Source organism: Acomys russatus, chromosome 3 (genome assembly GCF_903995435.1).
Source record: "Acomys russatus chromosome 3, mAcoRus1.1, whole genome shotgun sequence".
In the NCBI taxonomy this organism is placed as follows: Eukaryota; Metazoa; Chordata; class Mammalia; order Rodentia; family Muridae; genus Acomys; species Acomys russatus.
The window spans coordinates 26,336,567-26,360,898 of NC_067139.1; the positions used below are offsets into that span (position 1 = coordinate 26,336,567).

Below are 24,332 nucleotides of genomic sequence, written 5' to 3' on the forward strand. Positions count from 1 at the left end.
ACACACAAGACTCTGGCCCTGCATCCCTACCATCACATTCATAAAGGAAAATAAATGTCCGTACCTGCCTTCTACCCTTGGCCTTTATCTTGGCTGACTGTATGAAGAATGCCTTTGCTAGGCCAGGTGTGGTGGCTCACACTTTTAATCCCAGCACTCAGGAGTCAGAGGTAGGTGAACTTCTGCAAGTTCAAGGCTACCCTGGTCTACACAGCAAGTTCCAGGATAGCCAGAGCTACTTAAAGAGACCCTGCCCCAAAAACAAAACAAAAGAATAGCCTTGCTTAAATCAGTGTGTTCTGTATGAGTATTAACTAGCTTAATTTCTGTTGTAATGACTCAAATACTCCTCCAGAGTGATACCTGCCTACCTGTTGATATAGGGCTGTGTCCAGTGGCCCCTAATAACATTGGAAGCATCCACTAAGCAGGCTGTCAAGCTTTCTTGCTGTTATGTTTTGTTTTTCATGACTTTGATGCCTAGTAACATACACATTTATATTGTTATTCCAGAATGAATTTCCACTCAACACCAGTGGCATTAGTACAGTGTTTCTCCTGGTTATTGACTTGGAGTGCAATAAAAGGCCTCACATCAGGGTCGTACTGGGGTCATGGCTCCCAGAACAGAAAGCCAAAAATATTCTCTTAACTGTAACCTATTTAATCTCTTCAAGTGAGGGGGCTTTTCCTAGTTGCCAAAAATACTTCATACTTTATTCTAGTTTGTTAAAAGAGTCTTTCATATGCCGTTCTCTTTCGGCCCTCCCAACATTCTTCACAGCAGGGAGCTTCCATGTTGCTATGCCGCCTGCCTCCGGGAGACACTCAGGTGTGGAAGTATAGTCAAGGACATACCTGACTGGCTTGCGCCACAGCTGATGGTGGTGAGTGGTAGATGGTGGGAGGGAGTCAGGAAGCTTAGTACCTGTCCATCTTCACGTCTGCCCTTGCTCTCGCTGGTAGCCAGGCTAATTTTTCATAGCTTGAGAGAATGACAAAGTGAGAGAAAACTAAAAATGACAGGATTGAGTGTGGGGAGCTATAGAATTATCAAATTAGTTGGAGCCTTTTTTTTTTTTTTTTTTTTTTTTTTGCTGCCTGCCGTAGCTCCCAAACAATTGACACCCACATCGCAATGGTAGAAAGTTCCTGTGCTAAGCTGGGGAGATGTCCCAGTATGTAAAAGCACACACTGTGTAAGCAAGACACCCTGACTCAAATCCCCAGAGCTCAGACTAAGGCTGTCCTCTAACCTGCACTCATGTGCATCGCACACCCATGCAGCCATATATGCTGCATAAATGCCACACATATACTATTGATGATGGCAATTAAAGTTAGATGCTCTGCCTCATTTGCTGAGAGAAATGACAAAGGTTCTGAAGTAAACAGAAAAACTGCCATCATGCCTTCCCAGAATAACCCTTGTGCCCCGTGAAGGCCTCCACACAAACCCAGAGTCCATGCTTATCTGAGCTTAGCTATTAATGATTTACATCCTCTTTAGAACTCTGCTGGGCCCCTTCTGTATGCCAGGAGTTACACCAAACGCTGTGATTTCACCATGCAAAATCCTCCCATAAGCCCTCTTCAGGATGGATAAGGTCATCTTTAAAGCCAACAGCCCAACAGAGGAACTTGGTGTCCTGCTTGGTGGGTCAGAGACATCTGAGGTTTCCTAACCCTTGGATTTGTGACCAGGTTATCTCACGGTGAACTAGGAAGGGAGGACAGATGGCGTATCGAGGCCACAGTACACTGAGGTTGCAGGGCAGCGCTGGATGGAGTCTCCTTTCAAAGCTTAATGCAGTATCTGTCCCTGGAAGGCTGGTAGCAGAGGAAGGAGCCACTTGTACTCTTGCTTTCCCCTCGCTCCTCCTCTGCCTGTTCTCAGCACCAAATTTGAGGAAGTCTGATCAAGACCATCAGGGTGCTTTGCTCCGAAGTCTGATCAAGACCATCAGGGTGCTTTGCTCCGTCGCACAGAGAAGGAACAGCAGCTTCTCCAGCCTCCAGGCTCTGCTCCTGATAAGTAGGAAACCCAAGCAGCTCACGGGTGTGCACAGCTCTGCCCCCTGAAGGAGAAGGTATTATCCTGCCTGCAATCTGGGGAAAAGCAGGAATTAAGAGCTGAAAGAGGAAGGCAGCAGTCTTCTGGAGGCTAGGGAAGAGCTGCACAGGAGCCTCTGGTCAGAGGTGTCATGTGATGGGTGGGGAAGCAGGCATAGCATTCAAGCAGGGAAGATATGATCAGATTTGCTTCCTTAGGACCATTACATCTGGGCTAAGGAAGACCAGAGCGAACAGGCTGGCAACAGGAGAGATGCCGGTAGCTGGCTTTCCCACACTGGGGAGATCAGATCGCAAGAGAGATGGAGGGTGAAAGGTTGCTGTCTGCCTGGCTACTGTTTTCATCCAGGTTTTCGTTCCCTCCCAAACTCATGCTAAAACTGAATTCCCAGAGTCATATGCTAGAGGCATTTAGAGATGGCACCTTTGGCAATAATTAAGATTAGATGAGGCCATGAGAGCGTGGCTCCCGTGAGGGCATAAGTGGCTTCATAGGAGGAAAAAGACGGAAGTCTGCAGATTGCTCTGTCTGGCCACGTGATACACATACACTTCCCATGATCCAGCAGGAAGACCCTCACCAGAGGCTGATGCCCCAGAACCGGCAGCTAAATAAGCATCCATACAACTAACCGAGCCTGAGATCCAAGTCATAACAATAGCAAACAAGGTGGCCATTGCAGACAAGGAAGCTCAGAGAAAGTGATTCTGGGTCCTGAGTAGGCGGCTCCCTGGGCATGGGATGTAAGACTATTTGGAGAGTAGTTTATCCAGAGAGGGTGGAGGTGAATTAATTATTCCTCAGGGACCCTTTAAATGTGATGCGCTGTCAAGTGCACAAGAAGACAACTGGAAGAGGTCAAGACTCTTCGCAACATGAGTGTGACAGAAAGGCTGGAATTTGGAGTTCCCAGCATATTGATGGAAGTTGAAGTTGGGCATGGTGCACGAGATCACGGACTGTGTGGCAACATCAAGAAGGATGAATCTGTGTTGAATAGTTCTTATGAGAATCAACTGTGTTTGCCATGTTGACTGAGAGACTAGGGAGTTTGTGTTGACCAAGACCCAGGTAGAAATGCCTCAGCCCCCACGGAACCCACAGAGGAAGGAGACAGGATTCAGTACTTTTCCCTGACCCCACTGTGCTATCTCCATGTGCGTAGCTTCCCATTGCTGTGAATGGCATACGACTGGACTCTGTCCCCACCCCACCCCCAAAGGTTGGTTTTGTGCTGGAAGCTCCATGTGGCCATGTTGGGTGGTGGTGGGGCCTTTAAGAGCAGGAGCCCACTAGAAGATGATTGGGTCATTAGGACCCAGGCTTAGGGACTAAAGTTCTCCTGGGACCTTAATCAGATCCCAAAAGATTGAGTTCTTTCAAAAAGAGCACTTCGGATCTTTTAAATTTCTTTAGTTTCCTAACTCCATCTATGATCTAGTCTGCATGCGTTCCCATCACTCCTATGCAACCGTGTGACCTGTGCTTTCAGCCTTCAAAATTGTGAGCTAAGTAAACTATTTTTCCTTAATAAAATACGCAGCCTCTGATATTTTATTATAGCAGCAGCATTAGAAAATGCTGTCACTTCTGTCTTAGGAGGGAGGACCTTGCCTCTGTTTGTCTCCTTGGATTCCTCTGCATTCCTTTCCATCTGACTGAAATGTGATGGTTTCCTCTGGTGCTGGGAGTCAGACACAGCTTCCAGGATCCAGACCTGAGAATCAAGGCTCCCCCTACCATAAATGAAGCGCCAGAGTGACCCCCATCCTCAGATGTGTAGCCCATTTTCCTAAATGCCCTTCGCCCTGGATTCCCGCCACCCTTGTCTTTGGAGTCTCCCTAATTGCCGGAAAGGCCAAATGGCCTCCATCAGACATTAGAAAGAGAGAGTCCTGCTGCTTCTCCTGGAGTTTATGTAAACATCCTGTTACTAGGAAACTATCAAGTCCTTTACTCAGGGAGGGGCCTGTCACTTCAAAGAATGACTGAATGTTTACTTCAAAGAATGATTGAATGCTTAATCCTCTTAATCCTCCCTTGAACACCTGGTTGTAGCTTTTTACTTTAAAAGAGACTTATCCTTCCCCTTGGGGGCCACAACAGCTCCTGAGCCTATTGCGGTCCTAGCTTACTAAAAGTCGACGTGCCCCCCCCCCTCAACCCACCTCAGTGAATAAAGTCGCTTTTTGGTATACGTAGACTTCCAGGGTTCTCTCCTTTTTAATTGCGCATCCCTCAGACCCAACAAAAGCAGCTGCAAGTGCTGGTAAAAAGCTGTAGCCCTGATGGTCTGTTGGCAATGAACCCTCATGAGCTCTGTGCTGCAGAACCGATCCTCTTGGACTCAGACTAGTGAAACCTACAAGGGTTCTTATCATCTCTCTAGGCAGAGGCTGTGACTCAAAAAGATGGTATTCCCTACTCTGTACATATTTAAAGCATCTGACAGTCAGATCTTCCTGCCATTTGGGTTGTCTTTGTGGGGTGGGAAGTTGGATTTTGTTTTATTTTTGTAGTCTTTTCACACCAACAGGAAAGCATGCATTAATTTGTTTTTTTTTAATAAGATTTATTTATTTATTATTATGTATACAGTGCTCTGCCTGCATGTGCACCTGCAGGCCAGAAGAGGGCATGAGATCACATATAGATGGTTGTGAGCCACCATGTGGTTGCTGGGAATTGAACTCAGGACCTCTGGAGGAACAGCCAGTGCTCTTAACCTCTGAGCCATCTCTCTAGCCCCTAATCTGTTTTTCTTACAGCCCTTCCTTGATAGCATCTTCAGACTGAAGAAAGACAAGGTACATTTTTAAATTTTGAAAGAAAATAGAAGGCTCACTGTTGTCATCTGGTGACATAACGACACATCAGCAGGAACCCGGGTTCAGTTTATGGTCAATTTAGCCATGGCCCATGAAACAGTTTTGCAACTCAGAGATATTCACTAAAACAGGGTCACATGTATGGTAATAGCAAAGCTTTTATGTTTAAGATAAGAAAATGATAAGATACCAAGTGCCAGATATTAGATTATATGAGGTTTATTAAATGAGCATGGGGGGAGAAGGAAAGGGAAAGGAGTACTGGGGGGCAGGGGTGGATAGAGACAGAGACAGAGGAAGAGAGGGGAAGAGTAAGAGGTAGGACTGTCCTCTTATATAGACCTAGGCAGGGCCACGCCCCTGTGGCAGGTAGGCAATGACATCACAGGTAGGCAGACTGAAGCAGAATCCCAACAAAAGCTATTTAAGATCACTCGAAAGTATACTGTTTTCCTTTGGATAATTCACTTCATGTGAGAGTTTAGCTCTGACCATTTATTTCCCTTGCCACATAGCACATAAACATCCAGATATAGATAGGTTTTTTTTTTTTTTAATGTAATGCGAGTCTAAATAAGATACAATTAGTTAACTCTGCCAGCAAAGTAGGATTAAAGAAATAACAGCGTTTTCAGAAGAAGTCTTGGAGTTCTCACCCCGAGGCTTGATAATCCTCTTCACCCGCAGTCTGACTTTGCATGGCTCCTGTTACCCAAAGTCAGCCCCAAGCCCCACACAACCAAATGTAGCATTTTGAGAAAAGAAAGGTCCCATTTCCTGAACATTTGTTGTAGTACATTGTTACAATTGCTCTATTAGCAAGTGCTGTTCATTTCTTGGCGTACCTAATACATGATTAAGCTATATAATAGATAGATATGCACAGGAGAACACAGTGTAGGTCAAGTTCAGACCTATCTCAGTTTCTACCGTCCACTGGTTGTCTTGGAATGTATCTCCCGTGGATAAGGAGGGCTGGCTGTATGAGTTACTTGTCTCACTGCTCTGACAAAACCAGTTGAAGGGAGGAAGGGTTTGTTTTGGTTCAGTTTGAGGTGCAGTCCATCATGGCTGGGAATTAGCTCAGGGTAGCAGGAGTCTCAGGGAGCTGGTCACATTGCATCTGCAGGCAGGAAGTAGAAAGAGACTGGTCAGCTCACTTTCTCTTTTTTTATTCAGTCCAAGACCCCAGCCCAAAGAGAGGTACCACCCACTATGAAGGTAGATCTTCCTACCTTGTTTAACCTAATTAGCTAATCCCTCACAAGCGTTCCCAGAGGCTAGTCTAATCTAGATAACCCTTCAACAGGCCCACCCAGACCTTGTCTCCTAGATGATCCCAGACCATGGCAAATTGACAATCAATACTTACTGCCACAGCTATATACACAGCACATATTTCTGAGACCCAGTCTTGACAAGAGCAGTATATGCAAGGATGGTGGCGTGGTTGTAGGAACCAGGAAGCAGAGTCAAAGAAGAAAGTGCTGAGAAAAAAAAAAAAACAAAAAAAAAAAACTATTGTTCCCATTTGTGCTTCCCATGTCTGTCAGGAGTATTGGAGAGAGTCAGTCCAAAGCCAGAGGGAATCCCGTCAGGGGCCTCCACTCAATGAAGCTGGTTCTTGTACATACAAGAAAGAATTTCAGGATATGCCAGGGTACAGTAAAGTCAGTGTGTTCATTAAGTTGAGATTAGAGAGACTCACTTACTAGATTTAAGTGTGCATGCTCGTGTGTGTGTGTGTGTGTGTGTGTGTGTGTGTTTCTGTCTGTCTGTGTCTATGTGTCTGTGTAGACAGAAAAAGAGAGGAGGGGCACGGGGAGAGGAAAAAAGAGCAATAATTAGTGAGATCAAGAGAAAGAAAAAAGGAGGTGTCCTGTGGATTTCCAAAAAGGATATAATTTACAGCCAGTTAAAAGATTAATCATAGTTTAAAAATTAAGTATAGAAATATAAACTGGTTTTCTTATTTCTTTTTAAGAATTCCCTGTCTGAAATTGAACCTATCAGGTGATTTTATGAGGTGCGTTGTTCAGGTTTAGGGATGGGAAAGGAATGCTAACAGCCTTAATGCAAAGGTCACAGGCATTTTGGCCCTAAGCAACCACAATCCATCTATTGTTTTTAACTTTCATGTTTGAGGTAAGTCTTGAAGAATAAGGTATTTTCTCTATGAGCAATCTTTTTATTACATTTTATTTATTCAGTGTGTGTATTTGGATTCGCTAGAATGGCAAATCCACTGTGCTTATATTGACCAGCTTATAATAAGGAATATGGGATATGGGTGAGCAGCTAGATGGAGAGATGGGTAGGGGAAAGGTTAGGTTCAGCAACCTGGAAGCTCATCAGATCTCATTGTTCAAGTTTTCATAAGCTTCCACCCTCCGATCACATGGACTTTCTAGTGTCCAGTCCCCTCCAGAGGCTACCTAGGGGTCCTACCCTAGCCCATCTCATTAACTTAAAGTCAAATGTAATCTGAAAGGACTCATTTGGAATGTCAGAAGTCCCAGGGGTTCAGGTACTCTTCAGTAGGAAGCTCCAGAGGTTCAGGTAGGATGGTAGAAAATAGAATCAAAGAACACATCTCTTTCATAATATGTTACAACAATGTTTTACAGAGAAAAAGGAATCATAAATGTGAAAATGTTCTTACAAACTTTAAAACACGTTGGAAGACAGTTTCCAACAGTTTCAAGGTGTTGTCAGTTTACAAATAAAAAGACTTGAATTTGAAATTGTTATACTTGGAGGCTTTGTGGGCCTCATATTTTCACTTTTCAACCTAGATACCAATCAGAGTCACCAAACAATAATGTATTTCTTTGGGAATAGCAGAACACTGCAGTGAAAACGGAGGTGACATGGTAAGCTATGAACATTCAAGGAAACCAAGGCAGGAGAAAGATTTTAAAGGCAAAGTGGGCATTGCTCAATAAACTCTAAAAATAATAAGCTTTAGCTGATATAAGAATAAATATCAAGGTTGTCTGATACAACACTGAATACACAGTTGGGCAGATGTCCTGATAGATGCATGTGGTACCTCTGTATAAGGTGTGATTTTTGCAGTCTCCATAGCACCCAGGCTTGATTTAATTGGTTGACTTCTTGCTAGGGCATGACCAAAGCAACTCCATCTTGATCCTTACGACTTCCTCACATTCTCTGGTCTCTCTTTAGACTCCATGCTGTAAATATCTCGCCAACTGCAGACCTCAGTTTCAGGAACTTGGGAAGTGACTAGAGCTGTATGATTCGTGCCTTTCTACCCATATGTCCCAGTAGGGGATTCTGGGGAGCCTAGAATCCCTTCTATACCACCCATCCTGCACACACCTTATCCATGCCTCGTGGCTGAAGCAGATAGGCCGAATAACTGCGGGCCTGCTCGGTGACAGCCAAAAGCCTGAAAAAAAAAAAAAAAAAAAAAAAAAAAAAAAAACAAAGGACAAACGTCCCTGTTTCCAGTCAGGTCCATTCGGTGTGGCATCTATCCTCCTGGAACTTTATGTAGGTGTCTAAGCATGTGGTTCTCCTGTTGTGAGCCACTCCCATTGTCTGGTAACTTCTGTCCCTACCTGTCACTGGCGTCTGTCCCTGTTTCCCCACATGGCACCACCAGAAGCTCCTGCCACTGCTATGCTGCTGCGTTCTCTATGACTTAATTATGCACCCGGTAATAAGAGTCATTTCTGTGCCCGTTCATCTGGCATTCCATGTCTAATAAGGCTCTGGTGGGGATGGGTGGAGCCCGGAAGAAGAGTTAACCATTGTTTTCTGCAGACAGACGCCCTCTCTTGCACGTCCTCCAGGCCACCGGCCTCAGTGTTCTGGGTGTGCACAAAGGTAGCAAGAAGCCAGCACTAGCCTGGAGGCAGAGAGAGAAAGGCGAGAGGCCACACAGCCTTTACAGTCAAGAGGCTACGAGGAAAGAAAGGGACTTCTGTGAAGAGGAAAGGCCCAGGCTAAGTTTCGGTCTCCTGGCCTGGGGGCACTGGAGGAGCAGGACTGGGGAGGGGCCAGCCGAGGGAGGGAGGGAGGGCAGCTTTTGCGTGACCTGACGCAGGGTGCCCTTCCTGGCCTTGAAATTGAGGAACCGAGGAGGCCCTGGCAGCGAGTCAGTGGCTGCAGAGCACAGGATGGACCGGGGACTCCAGCTGCTGACTCTGCCTGATGTAGCTGCTAGCGCCGTGGAGACCACTGACCCCAGAAGGCTATGACATGGTCCAAAAACTCTTCCTGGATTTTTTTCGTAGGCGGCTGAGCCAGAGACCCACCGCGGAGGAACTGGAGCAAAGGAACATTCTGAAACGTAAGTTGACTAAGCCCAAGGTGGCCAGACACTCAGGGGCACCCTTCCTGGTAGCTCCACAGTGGCTCACCCCGTCTCTCCCGGGGTCCACGGAGCCTCTGAAACCTCTCCTGCGGGAGCCCTCGTAGACACCGAGGATTGCACCCTCTCTGTAGCTGAGCTGACCTGGGCCACTGGCTTCCCAGGTGTAAGTTAGGAACTCCCCAGCTGAAGGCAGAGCTGAGCTAAGAGAAAAGCTGATAACCAAACTGAGGCACTTTCCAGAAAAAGGTGATTTTTTTTTTTTTTTTTTTTAAGGAGAACCAGTGTCACCTTTACACCCAAACTGGCTTTAAAACACCAGCTTGCACTTCGGTGGATAGTGTAAGGGAAATTTGAAAGTGTGGGCTGGAAAACAGTTGGCTGCTGTTGGTGGACCACCTCAGCCCCTGAAGTGCCGGCTTTAAAGTGCGAGAAGGCGTTGCCCATTGAACATTCATCTTGTCCTCCTGAGGCTGGAGGGACTGGTGGCATGCTTGCATGATGCTCTCATTCAGGGAAAACTGGCTGTGAGGAGGCTGTGGACGGGGGAAAGGGGCCTCTTGTTCAGCTCAGGACACAGACTGCATCTGAATTTGTACAAAGAATCCACTTGGTACTAAATCAATTAAAGAATACAAACTAATGAAAGAAACCAGCATTCCAGGATCCCCAGTAGGACTCAGTTTAGCAGTGGGTGTTCAGTTTTTATTAATCAAACCACATCTAGCAGAACCCTTGCTGCCTTCCTTACCCCATTTTCTCAACACAACCAATAAAAAATGTTTAGTTTAGTATGTGATTCTTTTTTCCTAGCCCCCAAAATCCCTAATTTCTCTCTAGAAGAAAAGAATTCGATATTAGAGCCTATCTTATAGTCACAGGTGTACACACACGCACGCGCGCACAGACACACACACACACACGCAGGCTTTGCTGCTCTGGATGACTGGATATTTCCTCTTAAATCATCTGGTTTCTGGCTGCACTTTCTACCCCTCCTCCCAGTGGTCTTGTGACCTGCCAGTGTTCAGTGATGTGCTAAGAGAGGATGTTTGCCTTTTGCCTGGGGAGGCTGTGACAGACTCTGCAGCCCACTGGGTGCCCATCCGCTTGCCTGTCAAGAGTCTTTCATCCTTTCTCCAAGGCAACCATTACTCTCCCAAGCTCAGAGCAAGCTGTTCTCAGGACCAGTTTTCCTGGGTCCGGGGCATGTCTTACAGAACAGAGAGAGGTGTCTGAGGATCTGGGTGTAGATTTTTTTTTTAATTGATTGGTGGGGAGGGCATATGCCACAGCACTCGTGGGAAGGTCAGGGGACAACTTTCAGGAGTCATTCTTGCCTTCCACCGAGTGAGTCCAGGGCATCAAACTGGGTTGTCAGGCTTAGTGACAAGCAGGTTTATCCACTGAACCATCTCAGCAGCCCTAATTTATTTTTTAAATATTTATTTATTTATTATTTATACATATTCTGCCCGCATGTGTGCCTGCCCACCAGAAGAAGGCACCGGATCCCATTGTAGATGGTTGTGAGCCACCATGTGGTTGCTGGGAATCGAACTCAGGACCTTTGGAAGAACAGACAGTGCTCTTAACCTCTGAGCCATCTCTCCAGCCCCCCACCCCTAATTTATTTTTAAACCAGTGAGTGCCCTTCAAAGTTCCTAAGTTTGCCAGAGCACAGTGGCACATACCTGTAATCCCGTCATTCAAAGATTGTGAGGAAAGGAGGCGGCATACTGTGAGGTCTAGTCAGCCTAGGCTACATAGCAAGACTTTCTCAGAACAAAAGTTTCTAAACGTATTCTGCTGTGAGGTAAATGGCATAGAACTCTGTTAGAGACTGCTACCCTTGGGGAAGTCTTGGCTTTTAGGATGTTTCCTTTTTGTCCCATGCAGACAGCTGGTCCATTATAAAGTTGTCATTGTTGGTGAGAACTGAAAAGTAGAGACGGAAGTCTGATTCCTCAAATCAGATATCTGATAAGCGCACTTCCTCCACCCCTCCACTGCTCTGAGCACTTCCTCCACCGCTCTGGCCACCTGAGCCGGTGCTGCAAGCAGGCTGCTGCCTCTTGCTTGGGTTTCTGTAAATACTGTTTCCCTCAGAAGCAGTAAGGCTTAGGGAGCAAGAATCCCTCAGCTCACACCCAGCTTCCACCTCCAGTTGGCCCAGATGCCAGAAGAGCAAAGCCAGCTGATGCCTGGCACTCTTTGTTTGATACTTTTGTTTTACTGTTGAGTGCTTGAGTCTAACCAGCCCAGGGAGACTAAAGGGAAATTTGCGTGATCGGATTATCAAATATCTTCAGCCTTTCCCTCATCGAGAAGCTAATTCAGACCCTGCCTAACCAAATCGAAACAGATTGACCATCTCTCCATTTCAGAACCTTCCAGAGATGTACTTGTTCTCCCTGCGCTCTGGGCTTCTGTCTTTCTAAATTGGTTTTCTGTGTTTATTATTTAATCTACTTGTGTGGAATTTTGTTGGTCCTGTTTTTACTTGGGAGAGAGTTGTTTCATTTTTTTCTTCTTGGTTTTGGTTTTCTGTTTGTTTCCTGTAGCCCAGGCTGGGCCTTAAACTTGGTGTGTTTGTGTGTTTGTGTGTGTGTGTGTGTGTGTGTGTGAGTGTGTGATATATATCCAAGGATGACTTTGAACCCCCTAGTCCCCTGCCTCTACCTCCCAGGTGCTGTGATTGCATATGTCACCATACCCTGCACCTACTTAGTTCTTATATAAGACATCTTAAGAGATTTTTGCAAACATCCCCCTCAAATAATCAGTTCTAAAACTTAACTTCTGGCCTTTAAACTGGGAGAGGAGCTGGGAGACTTGGGGAGGCAGAGGCCAGGTTTGGTCCGCAGCCCCACCCAGCCCAGCCTCTTAAGCAAGCCCTCTGTTTGTTCAGTAGCCAATGAGGCCCCATGTGCATCTGAGCACATAATGAACTCTGGGAGTGGGCACCGTGACGATGACATCACCGGCCTTTCCTGGTCTTTCTTCTCAGTTGCCTAGTAGGATTGCCTTGGTATCCTCTGCCTGAGAATCCATGACACTGGGTTTGTAAATGGCTTTGAGCTAACATTATGGACACCATAGGTGGTAGTTTATGACCCGCCCCTCTAAGGGGCCTAAGAATCTACTTAGGAGATGAAGGCCCTCACACTGTGTCATCTCTGGCACCCAACATCCACCCTCATGGCTCGGAAGGAGCCTGTAGGTCAGGAGTAAGGTCAGGCCCAGTAATGAGAAGGAAGACCAGCCTAAAGCAAGTTGGGACAGCAGGAAAAAGCAGAGGTCTGAACTGTTTGACTGGTGAGCGGAGTCAGGTGTGGCTGGTGGCTTCGTTCCCTAGGGTCTTTCATGACTTCATTTGGAAGCCGAGAGTGGTAGCCTATGTGGTCTCTAAGTTTCAACATGACACCCTCAATCCACCTCTGGGACAGACTGCTAGGTTCCCTTCCTACCCACCCTGCTACAAGTATAGCTAGCTGCCTGGGGTCTGCCTTCAAGTTGAGTCTCCAATAGACTGATTAATACTAAGATATTAATGGCTGTCTAGTTTCCTAGATTTTAATACGGTAATGTACTTTTTTTTTTTTTTTTTTAATGTCAGTCTTTGGGTTTCCCTTCTTCTAAGTCTTGCAATCTGCTTCCCAATTTGTCTGTGATAGGTTAGTTCATACTAAGATGGTAATGTTATAAGAGGTGTTTAGCTGAGATAATTGTGTGTGTGTGTGTGTTTTAAGGGAAGATCTGGGAAGGAAATAGGTACTGGCATTGTGGGGTCTCTCGTGGCCCATTCCACAAGAAGAGTGGGTATTTACTGTGCTGCCCATACAAGGGTCCTGATCCCCACAGGCAAACAGGGACACCAAATCATACCCCTAGGGGTGACACTCATGGCCCTAAGTCCCGCTCTGACTTGCCACTGTTTTGTTGCCAGAAAAGTCGCTGCCACCTTGGTTACAACTGGCTATAACTGTCTGTTGCTGACATCCTAGGGTGGCAAGAGGGGAAAGTAGAAGAGTTAGTCATGTACTCCTGGCCTCGATTTCTATGCACTGAAATTTCGTTAAGAAATTTCACCCTATACTGAGAGCTTTAGAAGCCACAGCAGAATTATAGCGGTGTGCCACTTCAACAAAATAACAGAGCTGCAGAGCCCACCATGACAAAATGAGAATGCAGGTATCCCATGCCAAGCTTAATGGGCACTGTGCCCAGATCAACCCATCCTTTACTTTTGCTGATGCTCTCCTAACTCCCCCATGGCCGAGGACCTTGCACCTTAAATGACGCTAGTTGGCGTTCATGGTATTTTTCACATCAGATGGTACCATGTTGATGACTGTGCCTTCACAGAGACCAAGGAACCCTTCCAAGGCCCAGAAGGTAAATGTTCTGCTTCCGCCCAGTTAGCTCAGACAGGGGGGAAAAAAAAAGGCCCAAGTCCTCTCGCCCTTCTTCCTATTCCCTTCTGGGGACCCTCACTACAGCTCTTCAACCTCAGGCAAGCCAGATGCCTGTATATTAATCCAGGAACGCTTGGTCTCTGAAGTGTGCTCCTAAGACACCGCTTCCAAATTCAAACGAAGGCAAATATAGTCCACACTCTGGCCTCACACATGTTTCTGTGGACTTCTGGGAAGACTTAAAGAAGTAATGGGATCAGGGCTTGTGCACGGTGAGAGTTCTGAAGTGAGTACAAACAGCCTTTTCAGGTTGTAGCTGCCTCTGCCCCACGTCATTCCTGCAGCAGGTGGAGGCGTGTCCTCTCTCCTGCCCTATGGGGCTCTGGGCTCTAGGGCCATCCTCAATGAGGCCCTTTTAGCCTCTTAGAGGTTCTAAGGGGCCTGAAGTGTACACCTTCCTCAAAGAAGGTGTCCTTGATTCTCCCCAAAGGTTTGTCACTGCCAACAGTGCTCCCACATTTCTTAAAGACACCTCCTTGGCTTCTAGTCACATTGCTCATCCCAGCATCCCTACCTGGGCCCCTGAGCCCCTGGAGACATCTAAAGAATAATAATGGAAAACAAAAAGTTAGTCAATGTGCTCCCAGCTCCCCGGCCACTCCCCTACCCACTCCCCACCCCCCCCCCCCCCCCCCCCCCCAATCTGAAAGGCTGCAGGAAGATGGAGACAGCCCTCACACAGAAGCACAGCTAGGGAATGGGCCCTGAGTGCTTGGGCTAGAGCTTGTGAAGGTCAGAGGTTACAGCCATGTGTGAGTGCCGCCATGCACTGTCGTCAGGGGCATCTTCTGTGTATTTTCAGCTCGGAATGAACAAGAGGAACAGGAGGAGAAGCGGGAAATCAAGAGAAGGCTGACTCGCAAGGTAAGACAGTTGCCCAGGCCCAAAGCTGCTCAGCGTTGCTTGGCTTCCAGCAGCCTTGAGGACTCTGAAGCGCCCTGGCCCACCGTACTCAGACTCCCTAACACTTTTCTTGGGGAACAATGACCAACTCAGCCATGACTCGGTTCCAGGGAATATGACTCTTTAGATATCTGTGGGTACCAGAAACACTCATGATATACAGACATATCTGCAAACAAAGCACCCACATGCAGAAAAATAAATGAGTAAAAAAAAAAAAAAACACACATTAAAAATAAATTTGTGTATTTTAACCTTACCACACCATTGGAAGCTCATTATAAAAATTAGTAGTTCCACAAAACAAAAGATTCGCAGGCATAGAGGTGCACACCTTTAATCCCAGCACTTGGGAGGCAGAAGCAGGTGAGTTTTATGAATTCGAGGCCAGCCTGGTCTACAGGGTGAGCTCCAGGTCAGCCAGAGATACATAGAGAGACCCTGCCTCAAAAAAAAAAAAAAAAAAGCAGTAATTCAAGATGAACATGATGGCTCACGCCTGTAATCGCAACACTCAGAAGGCTAAGATCACCTCAAGTTCAAGGCACCAAAACAAACAAACAAAAATGTTTGCAATAGTAGCTTAAATATAATATTGTCTTTTGCTATGGTCAGAGGACATTATGATTTTTCTTCATTCTTCCATTACTACCTGTTGAATTTTAGGAACTATTTGACTTTCTTCTGCCAAGTTCAATTGGAATTATTGGATCAGAAAAATACCAACAGTGCCGATCCATTTAGTGAAGAAGCTTGGGGGAAAAAAAAAAAAACAAACAAACACTTAAAACTCATACAGCTGGAATTTTGCTACATTTTTCTCCCCCCAAATAGAGGATATTGCCATGCTATATAGACTCACAGATCTTGCGAAACATGAGTGGCCTCTTGAGGAGGAAAAAAAACCTTGAATAATAAACTTGGAACTATTCTTGGGCCCTTTTGAAAGTTTAATTAATTGATGGCACACAGGATATAACGCTCCCTCCATGGCCTCAAGTGTTTTCAATCAGCCCCCTGCAGTGGCCATCTTGAAAAGGGGGTACTCAGTCTAAAAGACGGTGAAGAGCCCCATTAAAATTAATTCTAAAGATGTTCATTAGTGACTTTCTCTCCCCGGAAACATTACATGCAGGATGTGATTATTCAGAGGTCCTGAGAGGCCACGCCACTTATTCAGAAGGTAATTTGTGTTTCTCAACACTCTCTCTCCCGAAAGCCACCTCAAACACTGGTGGCAAGCCAAATGCCAAACTAATTCAAGGAAGTAAGATAAACAAGGGCCTGGATGGCAGGTAGCTGGCTGGCATCACACCGAGGGGGACAAAAACAGAAGCTGAGTGGCCTGGCTTTGGTTTCCACCAACCCCAAGTCTTTGATGGAAAAATGCATTCACTAATGAGACTGGGTGGGGGATGGGGGGCCGGTGGTGGAGGTGATACATTCATTTGTTCTCTGTGTGTCCTTGAAATGACAGCAAATAAAAAGGAGACAAACCCCTCATTTTTGATACGGAAAATCAAAGACGGTTAGAAAACAGTTCAATTTAGTCTATGTGATGCCCCTTTTAATGTGTATGGGGGAAGGCTAGGAGAAACTAGTCTTTGGAATTTATATGCATCAATGATTTCAGACATAACATTATTTTTAAAATCAAGTGTTCTTTACAGAATTTTAAAAAATATTTTAAAAAGCTATGGGATGGTGGGAAATATTTAAGTAAATATAGATTTCACGGCAAAAAACAACAACAACAAAAAAGAAAACGGTTCAAATACAGTTTCTCATCAAGTTCATTGGAACTGACAGCTGAAACCCCCTCGATTTTCTAAAAATGTAAGATCGCTTGCTAAAAGGTGGTCATGGGAAATTACTTAGACATCAGCTGGGCATGATGGCCCGTGCCTCTTCTCCCCGCATTCTGGAAGTCAGAGGCAAAGACATTGCTGTGAGTTTGAGGCCAGCCTGGCGTACAATAACAAGTTCCAGACCAACCTGGGTGGGCAACATAGTAAGATCCTGTCTTGGAAAAAAAAAAAAAAGAAATAAAAAAATAAAGGAAAAGAGGGAGGGAAGGAATGAAGGAAGAAAGGAAGAGGAAAGAGAGGAAGGATTGTGTAGACATCTATCCAGTTCTTATCTCTTAAGATCTTATGTTCCTACCGACAGAACTTTTACTCTAACTGCATAATGCAGAAGTGAAGGAGGCAAGAGTTTGGCTTCCTACACCCTGTCCCACAGGAAGATGACACTAGCAACCTTACCCACAAACAGCCCCTAGATTTTGCAGTTACCATCATTGTCTCCGCTGACACACCCCCACCTCACCCTGCACTCCCCACCCCAACCCCTAGCCAGGGGAATGGCCTTGCAATCTTAATTCCAGCATTTCCAGTCCCCCGAGGCTTCCATGGGGAGTTAAAATAGTGACTTTGAGAGCAGGAATGAGTGTTCTGGAAGGAGACTGAAGGATGTAGAAGCCGGAAGTTGCTTTCATATTTCTCTGGGTCTGCATGCAGAGCACTGTGGTGCCCACCAGCAGGTGGGAAATACACAGCCCCCTGTCTCTGGGCAAATGCTTTTCTTTTGAGCCTTTATCATACCAAAACCAGATGTCAGAGCTGGTGGCTGTTTATAGCCTCAGCCCTCAGTTTTTCCTTAATAAAATTCTATTGAATTTTAATATACTAGTGAAAAAAATAAAAATAAAACCCAGGGACTGGTGTTGATACCAACAGACCAAATCATTTTCTGTAACTAAATTGGAAACATAAAAATTATATGCTAAAAATAAATGCCTGTCTCCCCTCTCAAAAATAAAAAATAGAATTGAGACTTGGAGATGTAGCTCAGTGACAGAGCGCTCATCTCCCGTGTGCAAGGCCCTGGAATCCATCCCCACCACAAACCCCAAGAAAGGGCAGCTCACTGATTGAAAGCGTACATGTCCACATGGTGGGAGGAAGAAAAGGAGTGTATACTTGGGTTGGGTTTCTGTGGAATTTGGGTTTCAATTCATTGGCTCTGGTTTTTTGTTTTGTTTTGTTTTTCAAGTTTTTGGCTACATGCAATCCTGCTGGCACAGATGAACACAAAGGGCACTTCTTCTTCTCCCAGTCCAACCTCCTCAGATAACCGATTGTCTCCTCAGTACCTAGGCAGGACCTCCGGATTGGGGCATGAGGGCTAGGTGCACAGCTTCGGAGACCAAGCCCATTGAAGAGAGCTCTGGAAGTCTGGCCACATTCCACTCAAGACCCCCACAAGATGACAATCTGTGCTGTCCCCTCCCAGAACATGAGCACGATATCATGTTGATTTGATTTAAAGTGATGGTGGCATAGCACTGGGGCAAGAAAAGCAACACACACACACACACACACACACACACACACACACACATACGTCCCTGAGCTCTTTTGTCACTGAGACTTCTGTTCTCTCAGATTCTGCTGTTAGACAAGCAACTGGTGCGGTCCAGATCCAGTTTATTTATTCACTTACTTTTTTGAGGGGAGTCAGGGGAGTGGGGGCAGATAGACTCTCTCTAAGGTAGCACAAACTAGCCCTGAATTCACCATGCAGGCCAGGCTGACCTCGGACTCTACATCCTCTTACCTTAGCCTCCTGAGTACTGAGATTGAAGGTGTGAAACACTAAACTCAGCTAGTGCAGTCTGTGGTTTCCAGGAAGATAAATTCAAAAGTCACGGCTTAGGAACCTTGCCCAGGTTGTAGCAAACATCGAAAATTGAGGTACCGGGATTGAGGAACACAAACTAGAGAGTAACTGTTTATCTGGTGTGAATATGGCAAAAATTAAATTCTATCAGCTCTCTTTTTTTTTTTTTTTTTTTTTTTCTTTTTGAGATGTATTATTGTGTACACAGTGCTCTGCCTGCATGTACACCTGCAAGCCAGAAGAGGGCATTAGATCACATTATAGATGGTTGTGATCCACCATGTGGTTGCTGGGAATTGAACTCAGGACCTCTGGAAGAGCCAACAGTGCTCTTAACCTCTGAGCCATCTCTCCAGCCCCAGCTCTCATATTTCAAAGAGAACATTTTGATGCCAGGATGACCGCCATTTTAATATCTAGCAATCTTGGCCACACAGCATAAGAAACTATTTTTTCCCATGATTAGGAACAAGGATGCCAGAGTGTCCATCCCTCAGACAACCCCTGGTACCTCAGGACAGACTAAAAAAAATGCTACCAGGGTCTAGGCATGAGGCAGTTCCATCATCACTAGGCCTCTGACCCTTGGAGCAGCCATTAGGCCTGCTCAGCCCTACCCTTGCTCTCACCACCAGGCTCCTCTCTGTTTAATGGCACCAGGATGTCATCTCACTGTACCATGGTAGCAGCACGCTGGAACATTCCAGCTCCAGCCAAGGGCATCAGGCAGATAGCTGCATGGCAGTCAACACAGCCAGAGTAATTTGGATTTGTTGTTTGTTTTATAGGCCAGAGCCATAAGACTTTATCCGACTGCCTCTTCTATTAATAGCAGTCAACAGTCTAGGGCTCGGAGGAAAATTTGTTTTTAAATAACGCTGGTTGAACACGCATTGACAGTGTCGTAAAGGGAGTGATTGGACTGCTCCAGAAGAAATAAGCCTGTGACAGGGAAAGATAATAGAAATGTCAGCTTTGTGTTGTTAAAGGACAGAGGAAGGGTGCTCAGGGAGAATACCAGGAGATGGCTAAATAAATGTGACTTCATTCCTTTCTCTTCACAAAGCTTCTTCTCCATGGCACAAGTGCAGCCTTGCTCAGTCTGCAGTGGCTTACTAACCTTACAGTTGACCTTCTGGAAGAAACTAAAAACTCCTAAATCAACATATCCCATCCCCTCAGACTCCAGAGGCTGCTACCATTTGCAAGTGCTTTTCTGTGTACCTAAAACACCCAGGCATATATGCATCTGTAGACACACGTGGGCATGTGCACGCACACACACACACACACACACACACACACACACACACACACATAGTATGTCACAAACCCATTCTGCAGAGCACACAAAATTTAAGACAGAGACGTATGCTTACCAATCCAAGTTTAAACGGAATCATTGCTTAAGGCGCCTGCCTCTCCCTGGGTGAAGGACAGAGAAAATCCACAGCAGGCACTCACAGCTACACAGATAGCCAGACTTCCTAGCAGGCCAAGACAGCAGCACGATAATAAAGGACAGGCTTTTGTTACCGTACAAGCCTAAGAAGTTGAAAGGGACAATAAAGCTCTCAGAATCCCAGTGCTCCGGGTTCTTCTCCCTGCTCCACCTCACTCTATAACTCGTCAGTTGTCTTCCTGGACTCATTTCCCACACCTACAAATTCCCACATGGAACTGAGGTCTAAAGCCCTCTTTTGACTGGGTCCCACCTTTCTCCCTCCCTGCAGCTCAGTCAAAGGCCCACTGTGGAAGAACTCCGGGAGAGGAAGATCCTCATCCGCTTCAGTGACTACGTGGAGGTGGCAGATGCCCAGGACTATGACCGCAGGGCAGACAAGCCATGGACTCGCCTCACCGCTGCTGACAAAGTAAGCAGAGGGGGTGAGAAAGGGGGATGTGGGCAGGCGTTTTATAAGGAGAGCACCCCACCCCAAAAGTGCTGCATCCTTAATGATGCTCTCTTCTCACTGCACTCCAGATGACCAGTGGAGGGGAGGGGGACTTCTCTTTCTTTTCTTCACTTGGAGAGCACAGAACAGACACGATACTGTGCCCGCTTCCCAGGAGGAGGAAGGACAGTATCCTGGTCCATTTGCTGCTTCCGTAGCAGAACATTTGAGGCTTCGTGATTTTATACAGGAAGGTTATTTAACGATTCTGGACTCCAGAAAGCCAGAGGTCAGGCAGCCTTGTCTAGTGAGAACTCCACTGTTGCTCCATAATGGGGTATAAGTCAGGGAGATGAACACACGCCAGGGAGAGAACATAGGAAGTAGACTTACTTCTGTAAGCTCCTCCTTTAACTAATCCCATCCCCTGATAAAGGCATTGTCTTCTCTTAACAACCAGTTGCCCTCACAAGGGCCCCGCCACCACTCAGGAGAGCGACACTGAGAAATAGAGTTCTGACACAAGATCCTTCAGTTCGCCCCATAGCATGCTGGGGGACTATGCCAAGAAAGACAGAATGACACTGGACTAGGCACAGAGCTGTTCTCAACATGAGCCTACAGGTTTATCACTGGCTCTATATGTCAGGACACCTTCCCGGGCCCCAGATAGGATAATTGCAAAGGGGAGGTGAAGTCAAACTCACTACCTGTGCCATCTGTAACCCCACAGGAGGCATGGGGTGCAGGGACCTCATAAAATATGGCCAGCTCCATTAGACCCTCATGATGTCTCCAAAGAAGAGAGGTCCTGGAAGGTTCTAAAGAACCCCCCCAGGTGACTTTTTCCCCCCTCCCTGTAGACAAAATGTTTGTATCCACTATATAGTTGTTTGGAAGAACAAAAGTGCTGTTAGACATGTCAACAGGGAGGCCAGCCCACCTCTTGAGCGTGCTGACCACCTTACTCTCCCTCCAGGCTGCCATTCGAAAGGAACTCAACGAGTTTAAAAGCACTGAGATGGAAGTCCACGAGTTAAGTAGACACTTAACAAGGTTAGTATTGATGGGGTCCGGCTTGTGTGTTCCACCACAATGTCACTTTATTTTGTTTGAGACACAGCTGACTTGGTTCTCACTACATAGACCAGACAGGCTAGGAACATACAGCAATCCTCCTGCCTCTGCCTCCTGAGTGCTAGCTGGCTTTGCAGGGGTGTCCTGTCACACTCAGCTCGGTCAGTATTTACTTTCAAGTATTTACTTCCAAGTCTTTTGTCCTGGGTTGACAAGTCGCTTTGTGGGTGAGATAGGACAGAGGTCAACATCAAGTTCTGCCTTTAAGTTGATAAAACAAGAGCAGGGAGGCTGTGTGTGGTGGCATATGCTGTTAGTCCCAGCATTAGGGAGGCAGAGGCAGATGGATCTCAGTTGAGTTTGAGACCAGCCTGGTCTACATAGGGAGTTGCAGGCCAATGAGGGCTCCAGAGTGAGACTCTGTATCGTAACAAAAACAAAACAAAACAAAACAAAACAAAAAAATGGTTTGGAAAACAAACCCTTAGGCAACGGATGTTAAAATGTTAAGTGGCCAGGAAAAAAAAAAAAAAGTCACCCTCTGCTTTTTAATTCACTCAAATGAGAAGTAGGTACTGGACGACCCCCAAAGAGAGTTTTTATAAAAACTGAAGCTGGGGAGGGAAGAATATTGCCAACATATAGTCAGCAGAGGCCAAACCTGGGCAGAACTCTAAAATACCACAGAGGACCACTAAAGGGCATGCTGCGCTGGCTGTTCTGCCACACAGTCCTGACGGATATCCTTTGGGGAAAACGAGACACAGAAAGATCTAGCAATGGAAGGTGTGTGCATGGCTAGTTAGTAACTAAGCTGCTGGCTTTTCTAATCTCTCCTCTGGAGAGCAGGTGGGAAAGCAGGCCTTACCAATGTACCTACTGCCTGACTCGGGCACACAGTTAGGAGTGCCATCTTGGCTGCCGTGCAGAAGTCCTGGTGGAACCTCCAAAGACTCCACATTAAACTTTCTCAGGTCCCTAGGTCTGTGGTGTTCAAGTATGTGGAGTGCCCTTCCGTGTTTGTGTCATGGGTGGGAGGTCACACGGGCATGCGGCTGTCACAGCCAAGCTATCTCGGGACGGGAAGATGCTGTTGTGGGAATCTGGGCCTCAGCCTTGATGGAGTTCCTTCTTTTCCAGGTTTCATCGACCTTAACAGTGGGATTACTCTTGAGTGCTCTGCTGTCTTCAAAACATAAATTTATAAGAACCATAAGTGCTGGCATTCGTCCACTTCCCTGTTACGATGTAAATCTGAACTGCCTTTTTTAAAAAAAAAAAAAAATATGAAAGAGACAAAAGAAAAAAAGAAGAAGACGACGAAACAAAAGGAACCACAATCAGGATTCTGTGCAGGAACACCATGGTGACCACTCCTCAGAGCTTCTGGCACCACTTCTGCTATGGAAAGGTGTCCAGGCCCCCAGCAGGGACCTACCTGAGGACTGTCCAGGGGCTGCCTCGTCCCCTTCATCCAGACCCAGCAGGCACCACATTGGTTCAGTCTTTGGTGAACCTCTTCCTCACAAGGGACAGTTGCCTGAGTCCAAAGAAGCCAAGGGCAGTAGGTGTGGCATGGGAGTGGCTAGGTGAAAGTCATAGTCTAGCTGGCCTTCTAGACTTGGTTAGACACACAGGCTCCAGATGGGGCTTCTACGTTGGGGGCCCTTGAAAGGGAGAGAGATGCTGGAAAGGGAGATGACCTATCACAGTCCCTCCACCTCTCTCTCTCTCTGTCTCTTTCTCTCTCTCTCTCTCTCTCTCTCTCTCTCTCTCTCTCTCTCTCTCTCTCTCTCTCTCTCTCTCTGTCTCTCTCTCTCTTCCTGTGGGAGCCTAGGCTGGCACTTTGATCGGAAGCATGTGTGCTGTGGCCATACATAGGAGGCTAGAACTGAGCATCTACTTTGACCTCCTGCCAAACACTCGCTGCCTGCTCAGTTCATATTCACTGACCAGCTTATGCTTGGACAGCCCAGGGCTTTGGGTGATCCACGCATAAATGCCATTGCTAAGGTTCCCTGTGGTATTCATGAGTTTAAGCTGACCAGGGGCTGGCATCAGAAACTCCATGGCCCACATTTTTTTCTTTGGCCTTGTACCACACCTGGGACAGTGATGATGCAGCTTGGCAGCTAATAGCTTCTGAGTATCAATGCATGGAGGCCAGCCGGGGGACCAATGTCCCACTGCCTCTCCAGAGCCTTCTACTCTGCTGGCTTTGCACTGAAGAGTCTCTGCAGAGATCTCTGTCTTAGCAAGGCTAGCCCTAGGCAAAACTTTGCCAGCCATGACTGTCTGTTCTCTCTCTCTCTCTCTCTCTCTCTCTCTCTCTCTCTCTCTCTCTCTCTCTCTCTCTCCCCCTCTCTCCTCCTCTCTCTTAGGATGTGCCTCCAGCTCCCCTATTGACAGGGTCCCCAAGGGTTGGGTGTGCACTGAGGGAAGGACACCCCAGACCCTAAGGAGGTCTTCTGCAGCACTGTTTTTCCTTCCTAACCCAGCTCACAAACCCTTGGGTGCTGAGCTTTCAGAGTCACCATGGCTTCTCTAAGTGATGGCTTACTCCGCAACACACCTGGGATTTAGGAAGATGCCTGCCGGCCAGCCTAGCTAACCAGAAAAGAGTTAGTTGGCTGGCCTCTTGTCAAACCAGCTGGGATCAGGTTACTCATAGCACCCTTCAGTGAGTAAGATTCTCTGGAGCATGGAGGGCCCCATTGCCAGTTGCTAACCCATGAACCAGAGTTAAAAGAAAAGCTTAGATCAGCCCCTACAGGTAGCGCCACAGAGGTGCTGCTCTCCTGCCACTGTCTGGATGGAGCACACACCTCTGGCCAGTTCAAAAACACCACCATTACTGGGTCTTTCTGTTACTATTACTTGAATGTCCAGAGAGGTATTCAGGGAAAATGTGGCAGGAATTTTAGCATGGCTGTAAACACAGTCTTCCCAGAAGGCTTACTGACTTTTGAATGTGCACATGGTAGGAGGAAAGATGCAGAAATCTTTCCTTGAACTTCCCTAGGGTGGAGGGTAGGCACATGTCCAAGGTGGAGG

At 46.5% G+C, this 24,332-nt stretch overlaps 1 protein-coding gene across 5 annotated transcripts in view; it reads left to right on the forward strand.

Moving 5' to 3' along the window:
• Window positions 1–23,629, forward strand: part of Phactr1 (phosphatase and actin regulator 1) — a 462,087-nt gene extending 438,458 nt beyond the window's left edge. For 4 of the 5 annotated variants that reach the window (XM_051170504.1, XM_051170512.1, XM_051170527.1 and 1 more), the window contains 5 exons: window positions 9,168–9,223; window positions 14,525–14,586; window positions 20,040–20,180; window positions 21,181–21,257; window positions 22,419–23,629. In XM_051170504.1, coding sequence (XP_051026461.1) covers window positions 9,168–9,223; window positions 14,525–14,586; window positions 20,040–20,180; window positions 21,181–21,257; window positions 22,419–22,434 — 352 coding nt within the window. In that variant the 3' untranslated portion in view covers window positions 22,435–23,629. The remainder of the gene's footprint in view (window positions 1–9,167; window positions 9,224–14,524; window positions 14,587–20,039; window positions 20,181–21,180; window positions 21,258–22,418) is intronic. The other variant, XM_051170519.1, reaches the window with a different exon arrangement.
• Window positions 23,630–24,332: the final 703 nt, after the last annotated feature.